Source organism: Scyliorhinus canicula, chromosome 11 (genome assembly GCF_902713615.1).
Source record: "Scyliorhinus canicula chromosome 11, sScyCan1.1, whole genome shotgun sequence".
In the NCBI taxonomy this organism is placed as follows: domain Eukaryota; kingdom Metazoa; phylum Chordata; class Chondrichthyes; order Carcharhiniformes; family Scyliorhinidae; genus Scyliorhinus; species Scyliorhinus canicula.
Genome location: NC_052156.1, coordinates 42,284,584 through 42,301,058, shown reverse-complemented (window position 1 = coordinate 42,301,058; position 16,475 = coordinate 42,284,584). Strand labels below are relative to the sequence as shown.

The 16,475-nt window shown below is 46.1% G+C and overlaps 1 protein-coding gene across 1 annotated transcript in view; it reads left to right on the top strand.

The window, feature by feature from the left end:
- The window catches only part of LOC119974034, a 71,487-nt gene extending 56,344 nt beyond the window's left edge, over positions 1-15,143 (top strand). Inside the window, exons 8-9 of the mRNA XM_038812854.1 lie at positions 195-341; positions 13,888-15,143. Coding sequence (XP_038668782.1) covers positions 195-341; positions 13,888-14,263 — 523 coding nt within the window. The 3' untranslated portion in view covers positions 14,264-15,143. The remainder of the gene's footprint in view (positions 1-194; positions 342-13,887) is intronic.
- Positions 15,144-16,475: the final 1,332 nt, after the last annotated feature.

Below are 16,475 nucleotides of genomic sequence, written 5' to 3'. Positions count from 1 at the left end.
TAATAGCTACTTTTCCTACAGTTTTCTTACAAATCTGAAAATAGTTTGTGGTTATACCTACACAAAGTAAAGATAATCACTTTATGTGTGCTACACACCAAAATATTACTTGTACACTCACCAATCAGAATTAGTGCTTTTCTAAGACAAACTGTGTCAGTGTTCACCAATGGTGGTTTGTCAACTTTTCTTAGAAAGCTGAACGCTCTCTTGGAGAATCAGGCTGCCAAAACCGAAAGAGAAAAGGAGCCAGTGAAGAGACGGCGGAGAGGGAGCAAAATTGCCTGTCGTCATGGCAATCATTTTTCCAGCTACCCGACTATGATCAATGGTTCCCTTAGGTTAGTCTTTCATCAAATTTGAAGATATGAAATACATCCATTTTCCCCACTTCTTTATATCTTTCCAGCCCCGCACTGTACCCAAATGGATATAGGAGCCAATACTGGCCCAGTTGTAAATGTTGTATGTGAAATATGTTTTACCCAAATGATAATTGCTAATAGTTTACTTATTGTCTTGTGGAGCCTTATCAAGGGGCATCTTTCAGAAATCAGCAGAGAGATCTTTAATCTTTGCAGATTTCCCAAAATTGTACCCCATCCATAAGACGCTCGAAGTTAACTTGCATGAATATGTGTTCTTGGAAGTAACTTTGTACCCCCACACAAATATATGTTCTAAGTGTTCCTACTTTCAATTTTTTGCAATTAAAGTCTACCTTCTCTCACATCGCCATTCAAGGGGGTGGTGTAGAAATGTGAACCCTGGGACTTAGGGAAGCAATTTCAGAGTTTCATCATGGTGACCAACATCAGCAAATTGAGTGGTTTAATGAAATTGATGACTCAGAAACTGATAGATAGGCGATGGACGGATCAGGCTTGGTGCTCGTTCCTCATCAAATAGTATCTCAGAACTTTACTTCCACTGTCAAATTTATGTTATTCGTCTGTCCAAGTGTATGCCCAGATAATAATCATCACACTGCATTGATTATTTAAAAACTTTATTTTATCTATGTATTCTTTAATCCTCATTTAAAACAGTAAATGACAATGTGCATAAACTGATATGCTGGAATATATACTATCTAATTGAATCAAAATGTCCATCTTTAATCTTGAGCCCTGTTAATGTTGTGCTCTTGTTCTCTCGTTGCTCAATTGCAGTTGAGTTTCATGCTTCTGGCTACACTGGGCCTCTCACTTTAGTCACCTGGATTCAATTTCCTCTAAGTAATCTTTTCCTCTGTGAGAACAAGTGCAACTTTAAGCCTGTCTTTGTAAATTAGCTCCAGGTCCTGGGATAATCCACATGCTTGTCAGCGTTTTCTCTTATTGGTTAGTTTTATTCTGATAGTCGGGTACCTAAAATTGCCCACAGTAACCTGATACACCAATTACTCAATTGATATCAGCCTTGATTTCAATGACTGCACAGTATAAATTTAGCAGTGTTGCTCCCTTGGAGAGTCAGAGATAGCCAGAGAGGTGGATGGACTGAGTGCCTCTGGAAGCAACAGTAATCGCCCCATGGTCACTGGCAGTTTTTCTGCATTAGCCTGTACCATCTGGTCTTTTTTGGATACTAACCTATATATTTCTTCTCTAGTTATTAGCCTAACAGGGCAGCCAGAAGCAAAGTTGAAAAATGCAACTTTAAAAATTATGAGATTTAAACATTTTGATGGTGTGGTTGTTGCTCCGTTGTCCTTATACAGTGAATTCCATCCCCAAAATGGACAAGCAGGCTCCAATGTAGCAGACACTATCAACTAATATTGAAAATCGCTTCCTGAAATTTTCAGTGCCATATCAAGAAATATTTATATAGCATTTCTAATGCAGTAAAATTACACAAAGGCAAACCAATCAGTAATAAAAACATTTGATGGGGTGGGAAAGGAGAGAGAATAGATACATTGGTTGCAAATTTGGAAGGGCTTAGGGTTATTGTTTCAAAGCACGTGATTAACATATCTGTTGTTGGGAATATGTTAGAATCCATTACAAAGGATGTAATTAGAATGCATTAGAAATACATAATATAAGGGCAGCATGGTGGTGCAGTGGTTAGCACTGCTGCCTCACTGCGCCGAGGTCCCAGGTTCGATCCTGGCTCTGGGTCACTGTCCGTGTGGAGTTTGCACATTTTCCCCGTGTCTGCTTGGGCTTCGCCCCCACAACCCAAAGATGTGCAGGGTAGGTGGATTGGCCATGCTAAATTGCCCCTTAATTGGAAAATTTTTAATGGGTTCTCTAAATTTAGAAACAAAAAAATAGAAATACATAATATAGTCAAGCAGAACAGCATAGCTTCACCAAGGGCAAATCATGCCTGACCAATGTATTTGAATTATTTGAGGTGGTAACGAGCAGGAAAGATAAAGGAGAACCAATAGATGTAATATACTTGGATTTCCAAAATAACCCGCTCGCTGGATCTCCCCAGTGTAGCAAGAGATCAGAACACCATTTGGGTGTCCTGATCTCTGAGGCCCCCAAAGCGATCCCTGTCCACCCCCAGCCTGAACGCACCATGGGAGGGTCCCTGGGCCCCTCAATCACCCACACAGAACACCCCTAGCTCACTCACACACAAAGAATGCCAGCTTGGCACTGCCAACCAGGCAGCCCATGCCAGCTGACAATGGCACCTTGGCAGTGCCATGCCAGGGCACCACCCTGCCCAAAGAGCATGCAGCTGGGTACCTCCAATCCCCTGGGAGACCCCGACATGTCACATTCCGTCTGATTACCCAAGGTCTCCAAGGCAAAGTGGATGAATCCTAAAGCTTCAGGTGCGTCAGGAAGCTGCACATTAGATGAGACAAACTATCTCTCTAATATGCAGATTTGCCAAAAAGTGATCCCGCCCACAATGGGCAGGATTTATGTCGCAAAGTCTTGCGAGATCGCGTTGGATCTTGCGCGGCATTGCGAGCAGGGTAGATCCTGGGAGCGGGGTCTCCCAGCTTTTATCGGCCACACTGTGCCAAGGCGAGCTGCTTTTCCGGCGCAGTGTGGCCAATGGATCGTGTCCAAAGGGCAGGATTCTACGTCATGGGACACTTGGATCTCATTCCTATGATCTTTAATAGAAATTTGCTCCCCCCTAATTACTGCCTTCAAAACGTCCTGCAGCCCACAGGGAGAGACCTCCTCACTTTTGTTCAGCTCGACATAGGTGTCTATAGCCTCCCCAACTCTTTCACATACCCCCGGGGCGAAATTTTCCCATCGGGAGACTAAGTCTCGACGCTGGAGTGAAAACGCACCCCATTCTCCCACCCCCGGGGGGCTAGGAGCGGCGCCGCGTCATTTACCCGCGCCAGGCCTTGGCGCCGTGTAAAAGGATCTTGCGGGGCGGCGGAGGAAAGGAGTCTGTCCTTCATTACAAACGACGAGTGGCGATTCTCCGAGCGGCCAGCCGTAAATCTCGCTGCGCGGTTGGGGGGGGGGGGGGGGGGGGGGTGAGGGGAGGAGGGAGTGGGAGAATTGTGTGCGGGTGCCGAGGCGGCGTGGCGGGACTCACACGGCGCCCCAGCAACACTCCCGCCTGGCGTGGGGGGGGGGGGGGGGGGGTGAATTCCACCCCCTATCTGACACAGCCCCACATCCAACCTCCACTGTGCTCACTGGGAGCCCCCCTTTTCCATGCACAGGTCCACGGGATAAAGCGCATGAACCGACACAGCAATCGTCCAATACTGCGAAGCAACCACCCCCGCCATTCCACACCATCCCAGTTATGAGATGTAGACATTCACCAATATCACGGGCGCTCCCTCTAACCTTCTGCTCACCATCATATACCATCGCCCGAGTCCCCTACATCATATACCATCGCCCGAGTCCCTTACATCATATACCATCGCCCAAGCCCCCTACATCATATACCATTGCCCGAGTCCCCTACATCATATACCATCGCCCAAGACCCCTACATCATATACCATTGCCCAAGCCCCCTACATCATATACCATCGCCCAAGCCCCGTACATCATATACCATCGCCCTAGTCCCCTACATCATATACCATCGCCCAAGCCCCCTACATCATATACCATCGCCCAAGCCCCGTACATCATATACCATCGCCCTAGTCCCCTACATCATATACCATCGCCCGAGTCCCCTACATCATATACCATCGCCCGAGTCCCCTACATCATATACCATCGCCCGAGTCCCCTACATCATATACCATCGCCCGAGTCCCCTACATCATATACCATCGCCCAAGCCCCCTACATCATATACCATCGCCCGAGTCCCCTACATCATATACCATCGCCCGAGTCCCCTACATCATATACCATCGCCCGAGTCCCCTACATCATATACCATCGCCCAAGCCCCCTACATCATATACCATCACCCAAGCCCCCTACATCATATACCATCGCCCGAGTCCCCTACCTCATATACCATCGCCCGAGTCCCCTACATCATATACCATCGCCCAAGCCCCCTACATCATATACCATCGCCCGAGTCCCCTATATCATATACCATCGCCCGAGTCCCCTACACCATATACCATCGCACGAGTCCCCTACATCATATATCATCGCCCGAGTCCCCTATATCGTATACCATCGCCCAAGTCCCCTACATCATATACCATCGCCCAAGCCCCCTACATCATATACCATCGCCCGAGTCCCCGACATCATATACCATCGCCCAAGCCCCCTACATCATATACCATTGCCCGAGTCCCCGACATCATATCCCATCGCCCGATTCCCCTACATCATATACCATCGCCCAAGCCCCCTACATCATATACCATCGCCCAAGCCCCCTACATCATATACCATCGCCCGAGTCCCCTACATCATATACCATCGCCCAAGCCCCCTACATCATATACCATCGCCCACGCCCCCTACATCATATACCATCGCCCGAGTCCCCTACATCATATACCATCGCCCGAGCCCCCTACATCATATACCATCGCCCAAACCCCCTACATCATATACCATCGCCCGAGTCCCCTACATCATATACCATCGCCCAAGCCCCCTACATCATATACCATCGCCCGAGTCCCCTACATCATATACCATCGCCCAAGCCCCCTACATCATATACCATCGCCCAAGCCCCCTACATCATATACTATCTCCCAAGCCCCCTACATCATATACCATCGCCCGAGTCCCCTACATCATATACCATCGCCCGAGTCCCCTACATCATATACCATCGCCCAAGCCCCCTACATCATATACTATCTCCCAAGCCCCCTACATCATATACCATCGCCCGAGTCCCCTACATCATATACCATCGCCCGAGTCCCCTACATCATATACCATCACCCTAGCCCCCTACATCATATACCATCGCCCGAGTCCCCTACATCATATACCATCACCCTAGCCCCCTACATCATATACCATCGCCCAAGCCCCCTACATCATATACCATCGCCCGAGTCCCCTACATCATATACCATCACCCTAGCCCCCTACGTCATATACCATCGCCCAAGCCTCCTACATCAGATACCATCGCCCAAGCCCCCTACATTATATACCATCGCCCGAGTCCCCTACATCACATACCATCGCCCGGGTCCCCTACATCATATACCATCGCCCAAACCCCCTACATCATATACCATCGCCCAAGCCCCCTACATCATATACCATCGCCCGAGCCCCCTACATTTTATACCATCGCCCGAGTCCCCTACATCATATACCATCGCCCAAGCCCCCTACATCATATACCATCACCCGAGTCCCCGACATCATATACCATCGCCCGAGTCCTCTACATCATATACCATCGCCCAAGCCCCCTACATCATATACCATCGCCCGAGTCCCCTACATCATATACCATCGCCCAAGCCCCCTACGTCATATACCATCGCCCAAGCCCCCTACATCGTATACCATCGCCCGAGCCCCCTACATCATATACCATCACCCTAGCCCCCTACATCATATACCATCACCCAAGCCCCCTACATCGTATACCATAGCCCGAGTCTCCTACATCATATACCATCGCCCGAGTCCCCTACATCATATACCATCACCCAAGTCCCCTACATCATATACCATCGCCCGAGCCCCCTACATCATATACCATCGCCCGAGTCCCCTACATCATATGCCATCGCCCGAGTCCCCGACATCATATACCATCACCCTAGCCCCCTACATCATATACCATCGCCCAAGCCCCCTATATCATATACCATCGCCCAAGCCCCCTACATCATATACCATCGCCCGAGTCCCCTACATCATATACCATCGCCCGAGTCCCCTACATCATATACCATCGCCCAAGTCTCCTACATCATATACCATCGCCCGAGTCCCCTACATCATATACCATCGCCCGAGCCCCCTACATCATATACCATCGCCCGAGTCCCCGACATCATATACCATCACCCTAGCCCCCTACATCTTATACCATCGCCCAAGCCCCCTACATCATATACCATCGCCCGAGTCCCCTACATCAGATACCATCGCCCAAGTCCCCTACATCATATACCATCGCCCAAGCCCCCTACATCATATACCATCGCCCGAGTCCCCTACATCATATACCATCACCCAAGCCCCCTACATCATATACCATCGCCCGAGTCCCCTATATCATATACCATCGCCCGTGTCCCCGACATCATATACCATCGCCCGTGTCCCCTATATCATATACCATCGCCCGAGTCCCCGACATCGTATACCATCGACCGAGTCCCCTACATCATATACCATCGCCCGAGTCCCCTACATCATATACCATCGCCCAAGCCCCCTACATCGTATACCATCGCCCGAGGCCCCGACATCATATACCATCGCCCGAGCCCCCTACATCATATACCATCGCCCAAGCCCCCTACATCATATACCATCGCCCGAGTCCCCTACATCATATACCATCGCCCGAGTCCCCTACATCATATACCATCGCCCGAGTCCCCTACTATATTACTTTCCAGGAAAACCAATCTCTTACTAATCACCACGCTGCCCCCTTCGCCTTTATATCCAACCCCGAATGAAACACTTGCCCAACCCACCATTTCCTCAATCTCGTTTGATCTTTTAAAAAGAATTTAGAGTACCCAATTCATTTTTTCCCAATTTAGGGGCCATTTAGTGTGGCCAATCCACCTACCCTGCACATCTTTGGGTTCTGGGGGCGAAACAAACGCAAACACGGGGAAAATGTGCAAATTCCACATGGACCCAGAGCCAGGATCGAACCTGGGACCTCGGCGCATGAGGCAGCAGGGCTAATCCCCTGCGCCACCGTGCTGCCCCTATCTTGTTTAATCTTTAACCCTCAGGTGAGTCTCCTGAAAAAAAACAGGTCCACCTTGAAACTCTTTAAGTGGACGAATACCCAAGATCACTTGATCGGCCCATTCAGTCCCCTAATATCCATCAGACCAGTCTGGGTCGGGGGCTCCAGACACTCCCCCCAATCAGCCATATCCAAATGTGAATAGACTCCCCCAGGCTCCTGTATCACTCTCATCTTGGCTCCTCCCACAATGGCCCCCCTCAATAATTACTCCATAAAGTAACCTTCCCCAGCAACCCACCCCACCCATCACCTCCTCCAATCCAAGCAAACAAAACTTCACTGCCCCAGGCTCTCGAATTCGGTGAGAAAATTTGACCAACTGCTCCATCGACCACTGTGCAGGCGACAACACCATAGGACCCTCTGCCATCTTTTCCTCCACTGCGCCACGCGTGTCCTCCTGGAGCAAAGAATACCCCTTGTTTGACACACTTTGTTTGATAACTCCTCAACGTCAGCCACCGAAGGAGACTATCTTGTTCTGTACTGGGAGTGCGTTCTTCCGCTGCAACACGCCTGTTAAACAGGCGGAAAGGGACAAATTGTCCGTCCTCAGACAGGAGCCACCTTATATGCGATCACACCCTCCATGGCCGTCACCGGAAGTCCAACCTTGAACCTTGTAAAATAATTTAAGATTTTCCTTTATTTTCCTGCTAGAATCCTTTCATGTCCCCTTTTTGCTCTCCTAATTTCCTTTGGGGCTTATGCTGTTTTCAGCTCTCGATTTCTGCCATAGGCCATCTTTTTCTCCTCATCCAATGTTGTATCCAGGGTTCACTGACTTTGCTGGTCTCACCCTTTTTCTTGATCAGAATATGGTGGCCTGTATTCTCCCTATTTCCTTCTTGAATGTGTCCCAGTGTTCTGTCACAGATTTACCTAAAAGTGTCTACTCCAGGGGTGGGCAAACTACGGCCCACGGGCCGCATGTGGCCCGCCAAAGGTCTTTATGCGGCCCACCAAGTCATTTTAAAAAAAAAATTTTTTTTTTTTATAAATTTTTTTTTTAAGGTTAATGTGGGGGCTGTTGGGTTACTTACTGATATAGGGTGGATACGTTGACTTGAGTAGGGTGATCATTGCTCGGCACAACGTCGAGGGCCGAAGGGCCTGTTCTGTGCTGTACTGTTCTATGTTCTATATGAGGCGCCCAGAATCATAACCGGGTGAAGTAATTATTTTACTTAATATACTATGCGGCCCTTTAAAATTGTGAATTTCTGAATGTGGCCCTTGCACGGAAAAGTTTGCCCACCCCTGGTCTACTCCCAGTCCACTCTGGCCAAATCATATCAGATCTTATTAAAATTGGCCTTCCCCCAGTTTAGAACTCTGACATCAGGCCCATCCTTGGCCTTTTCCGTAACAATCTTGAATCTATGGAGTTATAATCACTGTCTGCAAAATGCTGCCCAACTGATACACCAATCACTTGCTCGGCTTTGTTATTTAAAATGAAGTCCAGGTCTTCCCCCCTCTCTTGTAGGACCTTCTATGTACTGGCTTCAAAAGTTCTCCTGGTTGCATTTTAATAATTCTGTTCCCGCTAGACCTTTTACACTAAGACCACTCCAGTTAATGTTGGGAAAGTTGAAATCCCCCACTATCACTACCCTGTTACTATAACACTTCTCTGAATCCTTACATTTTCCACGTTTCTTATAGGAGTATTGGTAGTATTCTGGAAAATGTTTGCATATATTCCCCATCACGAACGTTATGTTTCCTAATCTATAATTCCCTAATTTATATTTGCAGGAAGATGGTGGTTATCCTTCAGTCCCCAAGTAGAGCCCATATAATTAAGGAGCTCTTAAAAATACTAACTAGACTAGAGCCGGGATCATATTCTTCTACATTCAGGAATGCACCTCATCTAATTTCCTTAATCTCCCCCAAAACCCCACACACCATGGCATTGATTTGTGATCTTCCCTTCTTGCCTCTTCAATGCTTCGATTATTCTTCCACTCTACTTCGCTGACCTTAATTCCAATTATTCCCATGGAAGCAGCACGTTATACCTCCAATGTTTCTTTCAGCAGAAATCAATGCTGATTTGGATAAAGAAATAAATGAGTATCGATTACACTTTATCAATTCATATAGTGTTCCTGTTGGGATAAGGCTGGTGAAACTTCATTTTTAGGGAAAATATCATTTAATGAATTATCAGTGGAATTGTGGTTAATAAACTCTCTCTTTGATGAGTGAGCAAAGGTAACTCCACGGGCATGAAGCTTGACCCCAAGTAACAGAAACAACGCTAAACTAAATAATCGGAGTGGCGATTACAGAATCTCAGATTTAGGAGTGCTAAACTCCTCTTGAGCTGAGCAGTTTATTAGCAATTAGAAAATGCTAAAAATACAGAACTGGAGGGAAGCACCGACAGGAGGAGAAAGAAGTTGTATTTGCTAATGACTGCCTGTTTCTGCAGAAGTGCGCACATTTGAAACTGAGTTTGCCGTCATCTCTGCTGTGAAATTGACAACAATGTCTGGAATTTGCATAAATGTGGAAATCCAGAAGTTGCTGTCAATGATTGTACATTTCTCCAAAGGATCTGCTCTTGATGTCTCCCCCAGAAAGCAATCAAGTAGAAATGGCTGAACTAAAAAGAGCTTGCATTCTTACACTCATTGTCTCGTTGTAAAAACACTTGGGAAACATTTCTGCCTGTCGAATGATGTATAATTGCGTTTTTAAACAGTACACAAAGTTCGATCCCGGCTCTGGGTCACTGTCCATGTGGAGTTTGCACATTCTCCCCGTGTTTGCGTGGGTTTCGCCTCCACAACCCAAAAGATGTGCAGAGTAGGCGGATTGGCCACGCTAAATTGCCCCTTAATTGGAAAAAATGAATTGGGTACACTAAATTTGAAAAAAATAATTACTAGCCAGACTCACTGCTCTAAAAGAGAAATTTCATATTTCCAAAGTCCCCATTATGCTAAGGAATTCCACATTTATAAAAGTTTGATTTTTTTAGCTTCATTCCTATTCCCATGTGTCAGACCCAGTCATTTACTTGTAATGTGTAAATTATAAAATTAAAAGTGAAAGGATTCAGAGGGTTTGGCTTTCTGATTTATTGGGCGTGATTTAACGTGGAAAAACAGAGCCGTTCCCCCATCCCGGCCCCATCAGATGACGATGATGGGGAAGATGCAAAACAACACAAGAATTAGATGTCAGGACCATGGAGAAATGCGTGAGGGAGGTTTGTGATTCCTTGTTCTCAACAGGTTTCAGCAAGCCTTCGAAAACCGATTTGGCTCCAAGCCTGTTTGACTTTTACATATCCACCTGGCATCAAATCACAGACAGGATGCTTCATCCTCGCCACCTCATCACTGAGTTTGCAATTCTTACCCTTCACCCACACACCCTTCCCATTTACCATGCTAGTAATTGGCCTGCTAACCAGATACCACCAACAAAACCATGAACCACACATGAATAAATTGAACAAGACTATTTAATCACATTCAAATATTTGAGTACCCTTGCCACCTTTGTAAGAACTATCAGCTCTTACATTTATGCTTTCAGCAACTAAGATGTGGGGTGACCCCCTGACATCTGCTGCTTAGTGTGATGTCTCTTTACCAGAGATGACCTTTTTGGCTGTCCCCTGTTTGCCTGAGGCATGGAGGTCACTAACGAACTGAGAGGCTTCTCCACAGGTACATCCTCTTTAGCCCTACCTACTAGAGGCACTGAGGTCACCGTCAGAGAGGGTGAGAAGTAGCTGCTGTCTTTCATGTGCCCTGGGAGGATGCCCCAATTGCGATCGGCTGCTGCCCCTCCGCCTTGTTGGTGTGCAATGACACTGACCTCACTGTCAGAATAAGGGGACCTGGAGGGAGGCCAAGCACCTCGCGTCTCTCTCACCTCACTGTCATGCATAGAGTCAGAGTCCATTTCTAGAGTCACATCATACAGGTCTCAGTGCATAGTCAGCATCTGCCAAGTGCTCTGCTGAACTTGGCTTTCTGTAGCAGCTGCCAAACTCTCCATAGAAGAAGCCAAGTACTTGCTTTCCTGAGAGATGGCAGAACCCATGGCCTGGATGTGCTTCTCCATCATCCAAGCATATCTGTACAATGCTTCTCATAACTTCATCAGATGTTCCCCTGTCTATCTCTGCATCTCTGACAGGTAGGTCTGCCATTAGGGCAGCACGGTAGCATAGTGGTTAGCACAATTGCTTCACAGCTCCAGGGTCCCAGGTTCGATTCCGGCTTGGGTCACTGTCTGTGCGGAGCCTGTACATCCTCCCCATGTGTGCTTGGGTTTCCTCCCACAGTCTAAAGATGTGCAGGTTAGGTGGATTGGCCATAATAAATTGCCCTTAGTGTCCAAAATTGCCCTTCGTGTTGGGTGGGGTTACTGGGTTATGGGGATAGGTTGGAGGTGTTGACCTTGGGTGGGGTGCTCTTTCCAAGAGCCGGTGCAGACTCGATGGGCTGAATGGCCTCCTTCTGCACTGTAAATGCTATGATAATCAGAGGTCCATCATCAGTCTGGAGCTCAGCATGGTCCTGGCCTCCAACAGTCCCAGATTGTTTAGTAAGTCTGTTTATTAATGGGATTATCAAGTCCCATGGCTATCATATCTTCCGTTGGGTGCGCTGGCATGTCTGTAATGTTCTCACCAGAATATGAATCCAATACAAATGCATGTCCACTGAGTTGACTGTATTGGTGCTGGTGGAGGGTGTGATGGAAAGATGTGGTGTTGGATAGTGGTTGGCTTTGAAGCTCTCTGCCTCAGTGGTGGGCTGCAGGGTTATGGTCGATGGAATGAGAGAATCTGATCTGGAGAACAGAAATAATTATGTTGATGTTATTCACAATCCCTCCTCCCATTCCTCTGTGACACATTTGTTTTCTTCCCAGTGGTTGACATCAAGCTTGATGCCTCTTCGCTCTCATCTGTCTGCACTCCAGCTTCACTGTCAGCGATTTCCTGGCTCTCAAGCCAATTTCCTTGCCTCCTCTGCAAGTGTGAGCTTCTTTATGTCCTCCACCATCTGTGCACCTTGTTTGGTATTATGCCATTTTTTCTGGCAGACAGAAGGCGAGAATGAATCTCAGCTCAATGTAGACCTAATCCCTTTATCAGCAAGTATCGCATAGACAGCTAATGATTCCTCACGGGTAACCATCGCTCACCCTATGCGTACAACGATTCAAGTATGAACCAGCAAATTCTGGTCCATATTCAGTCCTCCTGATTCATCTGCTTTTGTCCTTACGCTGAATTCTACCACTTGCTGGATTCCGCCCCTCACTTAAAGACACTGTTTGTTGCCATCATGATAGCCACTTGATCTAACGCCTCCTTTCTGCTCACCCATTGACCCTTTTCCTGTATTGGACCCAGATGTGTCAATCTCTGCTGCAATCTCCATCCATAATTCCTTGGTCAGATGGGAGGGTAGCCTGATGCTGCTAAAAGGGAAGAGCAACTTCCACTGTTAGCGGACAACCTGGAAAAACTACAGGGAGGCCTCACTGACCAGAGTGCCAAGCGTTACCAGCTCAGAGACATGTGCCAGCAGAGTATGGCGGTCAAAGTGATGGGCGAGGGGTGAGTGGTAGAGAGGAAGACTGAGGTGAAAGTGATGTTCCTGGGGGTTCCTAGTAGCCTCAGCCACACCGATGCTGCTGATTTGGAGGCACTGGGTGCATGTCTGGACGCTGTTTAAAATTGGTGGCCTGACATCCAACCTGGTCAGCTGGTGACAGGTTCAGCAAATTCCTGTCCGCCCTGCTGGAAAACTACCTGAGCCCTGAGCCCATCCATCTTTTATTGGTCAGTTGCTGTATAATTTCAGTTGATCAGCTTTTCCGACTGCGAGTGGAATTTCTGTCCACATCTGGGTCTGCCTTTGGGACCTGCGCTGGGAGAGTAAAATCGTTAATTTAGTGAAAGGTAATGACAGACTGGTGCATCTTAGGTTGCAACTTGAAATTCTTTGTCTTTAACTGTGCACCTGCCCTTGTTGGACGATTCTGTTTGCCGAGCATAAATAACAGTGAGTATCCTTAGTCTTATTGTGGGCCATAATGTTATATAGATCACAATTTGCACTCAAACTTTGTCGTCTTTAAAATGAATTATGATGGGCGGCACGGTGGTGCAGTGGTTAGCACTGCTGCCTCACAATGCTGAGGACCCGGGTTCGATCCCGGCCTGGGGTCACTGTCCGTGTGGAGTTTGCACATTCTCCCCGTGTCTGTGTGCGTCAACCCAAAAAGTTGTGCAGGATAGGTGGATTGGCCATGCTAAATTGCCCCCTTAATTGGAAAGAAAAAGAATTGGATATTCTAAATTTTAAAAAATGAAATAAAATAAATTATGACGAGGCTTCCAAAATTAACAATCAATGGAATTTATGTATTGTATCCAGATGCAATTAGATGAGTTCATATGTATTAAAAATAGGTTGTTTAATTGCAAACAACGTACTGCACATTTGTTGATGCTTTACATTTTTTAAATCTTTTTTAAAGTTGTACCTGTTTGGATCATGTTTTTGAAGATCATCAGACTACCTCAACACCCAGAGTTGAAGCATCTTGGACCCACCCATCTGCTGTTCTCTGGACAGAACAAGATCTTTTGAACCTTGAGCATTTGGATTTAGCTGTCGCGGAATATAGCCAGAGCAGGCCACCGTCTACCTATTCTAATGTTTATTTCGCACAGGACGGAGAGATACTTGTAGATAGTGAAACAGAGTGGAATACACTTCATGGGAATATGGAATTTGGAATGTCAGAACAAGATATTGATTATTATTTTGCCAGTATTTCCAGAAGACATAGCTTTCGTCAAAATATTCTCCCATTTCATCCATTTGTGATTATGGGTGAAACCAGAGTGTAAATTGAAATGGAAAGGTAGAATTTGGTGGGCCAAAGCTTTTCGATTATGCTTTTGTCATGATAGACACCATATATACCAGGAAAATATGCATTATAGTCAGATAATTATTAGTACATGACCATGATTAAAAGTTATGCTAAGAGCACGTCTGATTTTGTTACATGTGCAAACTGGTCCTGAAAAAGTAAAAACCAAGAATTTATTTTTAGGGTTATGTAAGAAATGGTAACTTTAAAAATCCTAGAATCAGTAGACAGAAAGTCATTGTCTTTCTCTCTTCAAAAAGAATAGTTCTTAGCATCCAGGGACTAAGATAATTAAAGATAAGGCCAAGAGGGAATGTTACTCTGGGGATCTCATGTCTAGGTGCCTTAGTACAACCCTTCATGTTGGTATTCCTGAACTAACAAGCTAGCATCTTCTACTCTCTTATCAAGGCAAGGGTCTGATTGGAGTTAGCATTTGGCATCCACCATGTAGTAAACTGAATGATTACTTTGAAGCCTGGCGATAGATTTGAGGAGGTTACTTTGGGTACCTATCCTCTGGTCATTGGCCGGATGGGATTAAACAAGTGATTGACATTGGGTGAAGTACCAGCTCCTAGAAGTAAACATATCAATCGGTGTTCGGAGAGAAAGACTGCAGCCTTTTTCAGATGGTGGAAGACTGGGGAAGACCAAGTAAAACTGCAGGAAGTGCTTTCTAACACGTTGGCCAGAGAGCAGAGGCTCATCGGCTAGAGATCTACACTCACTCCGCACAGCTTCGTCCTCGCGGATCGGTAAATCGTTCTCGCCTGTAGTGGGCTGTATCCATTTCCTGTCTGTTGCATCATTATTGTTAAACTGTTGCTTCTTAATAAACTACTTTAAAATCACTTATGAGCTCGACTTTCTTTTATGGGTAATCTGTGACTCCTGAATTTACCACAACCTAAACCGTGTAGGCAGTTTATGGAATTTATAAGCAGTTATAATTAGAATTCCTGTGAGGAATATTGAATGATAGCCTGAGATGTCCATTTAGCAGCTAAGCGTTATAACTCCGTTTTCACCTCCCAGACGATCTATGAAGCAGTTCTCTCAAAGAGAATTAAAATTCTGATTTTGGGTACTATTCAGAGTATTGAGTACTATTTCTTTCCCCTCATTCTATTAGCCTAACATCCGCAGTAAGGCAAATGCTAGAATCTGCAATAAAGGATGTGATAAAAGGACACTTAGAAAATAATAGCAGGCTTAGAGAAGAGTCAAAGTGATTTTATAAAAGGGAATTCATGTTCAACAAACCTGTTGGGAGTTGAGGATGTAACTAGCAGAATAGATAAGGGGGAACCATTGGAAGTGGTATATTTAGATTTTCAGAAAGCTTTTGATAAGGTCCCGCACATGGAATTGGGGGGAATATATTGGCATGGTTGCAAACATGTTAATGGACAGAAAATAGAGGGTAGGAATAAATGGGTAATTTTCAGATTGGCAGGTGGTGATTAGTGGGGTACTGCAGAGCCCCAGCTATTTACAATCTATATCAATGATTTGGCTTTGGGTAATAAAGGTAGTATTTCGAAATTTGCAGATGACATAAAACTAGGTGGAAATGTGAAGGAGGTGCAAAGACACATCAAGGGGGTTTGGAAGGGCTAAGTGAAATTTGGCAGCTGGAATACAATGTATAAAAATGCAAGGTCATCCACTTTGGTAGGAAAAACAGAAATGGAGTATATCTTAAATTGTGTCGCCCCAAAGTGCTCAAATTGTTTTAAATTTAAAGTACCCAATTCATTTGTTTTCCAATTAAGAGACAATATAGCATGGCCAATCCATCTACCCTGCACATCTTTGGGTTGTGGGGGTGAGACCCATGCCGACACTGGGAGAATGTGTAAACTCCACATGGACAGTGTCCCGGAGCCGGGATCGAACCCGGGTCCTCGGCGTCGTGAGGCAGCAGTGCTAACCACTGCACGTCCTAAGTGCTCAACTTCAAAGGTTCTTGGGTGTTGTTGCATGAATCACTGAAAGCTAACATGCAGGTACTGCAAGCATTTAAGAAGGGCAGTGATACTTTAGTCTTTATGCGCAGTTTTGGTCTCCTTACTTAAAGAAAGGTATACTCGCCACAGAGGGAGTGCAATGAAGGCTCTCTGAGATGGACCAATTGTCCTATAATAAATGATTAAATAGACTGGGTCTTCACTCTCTGGGGC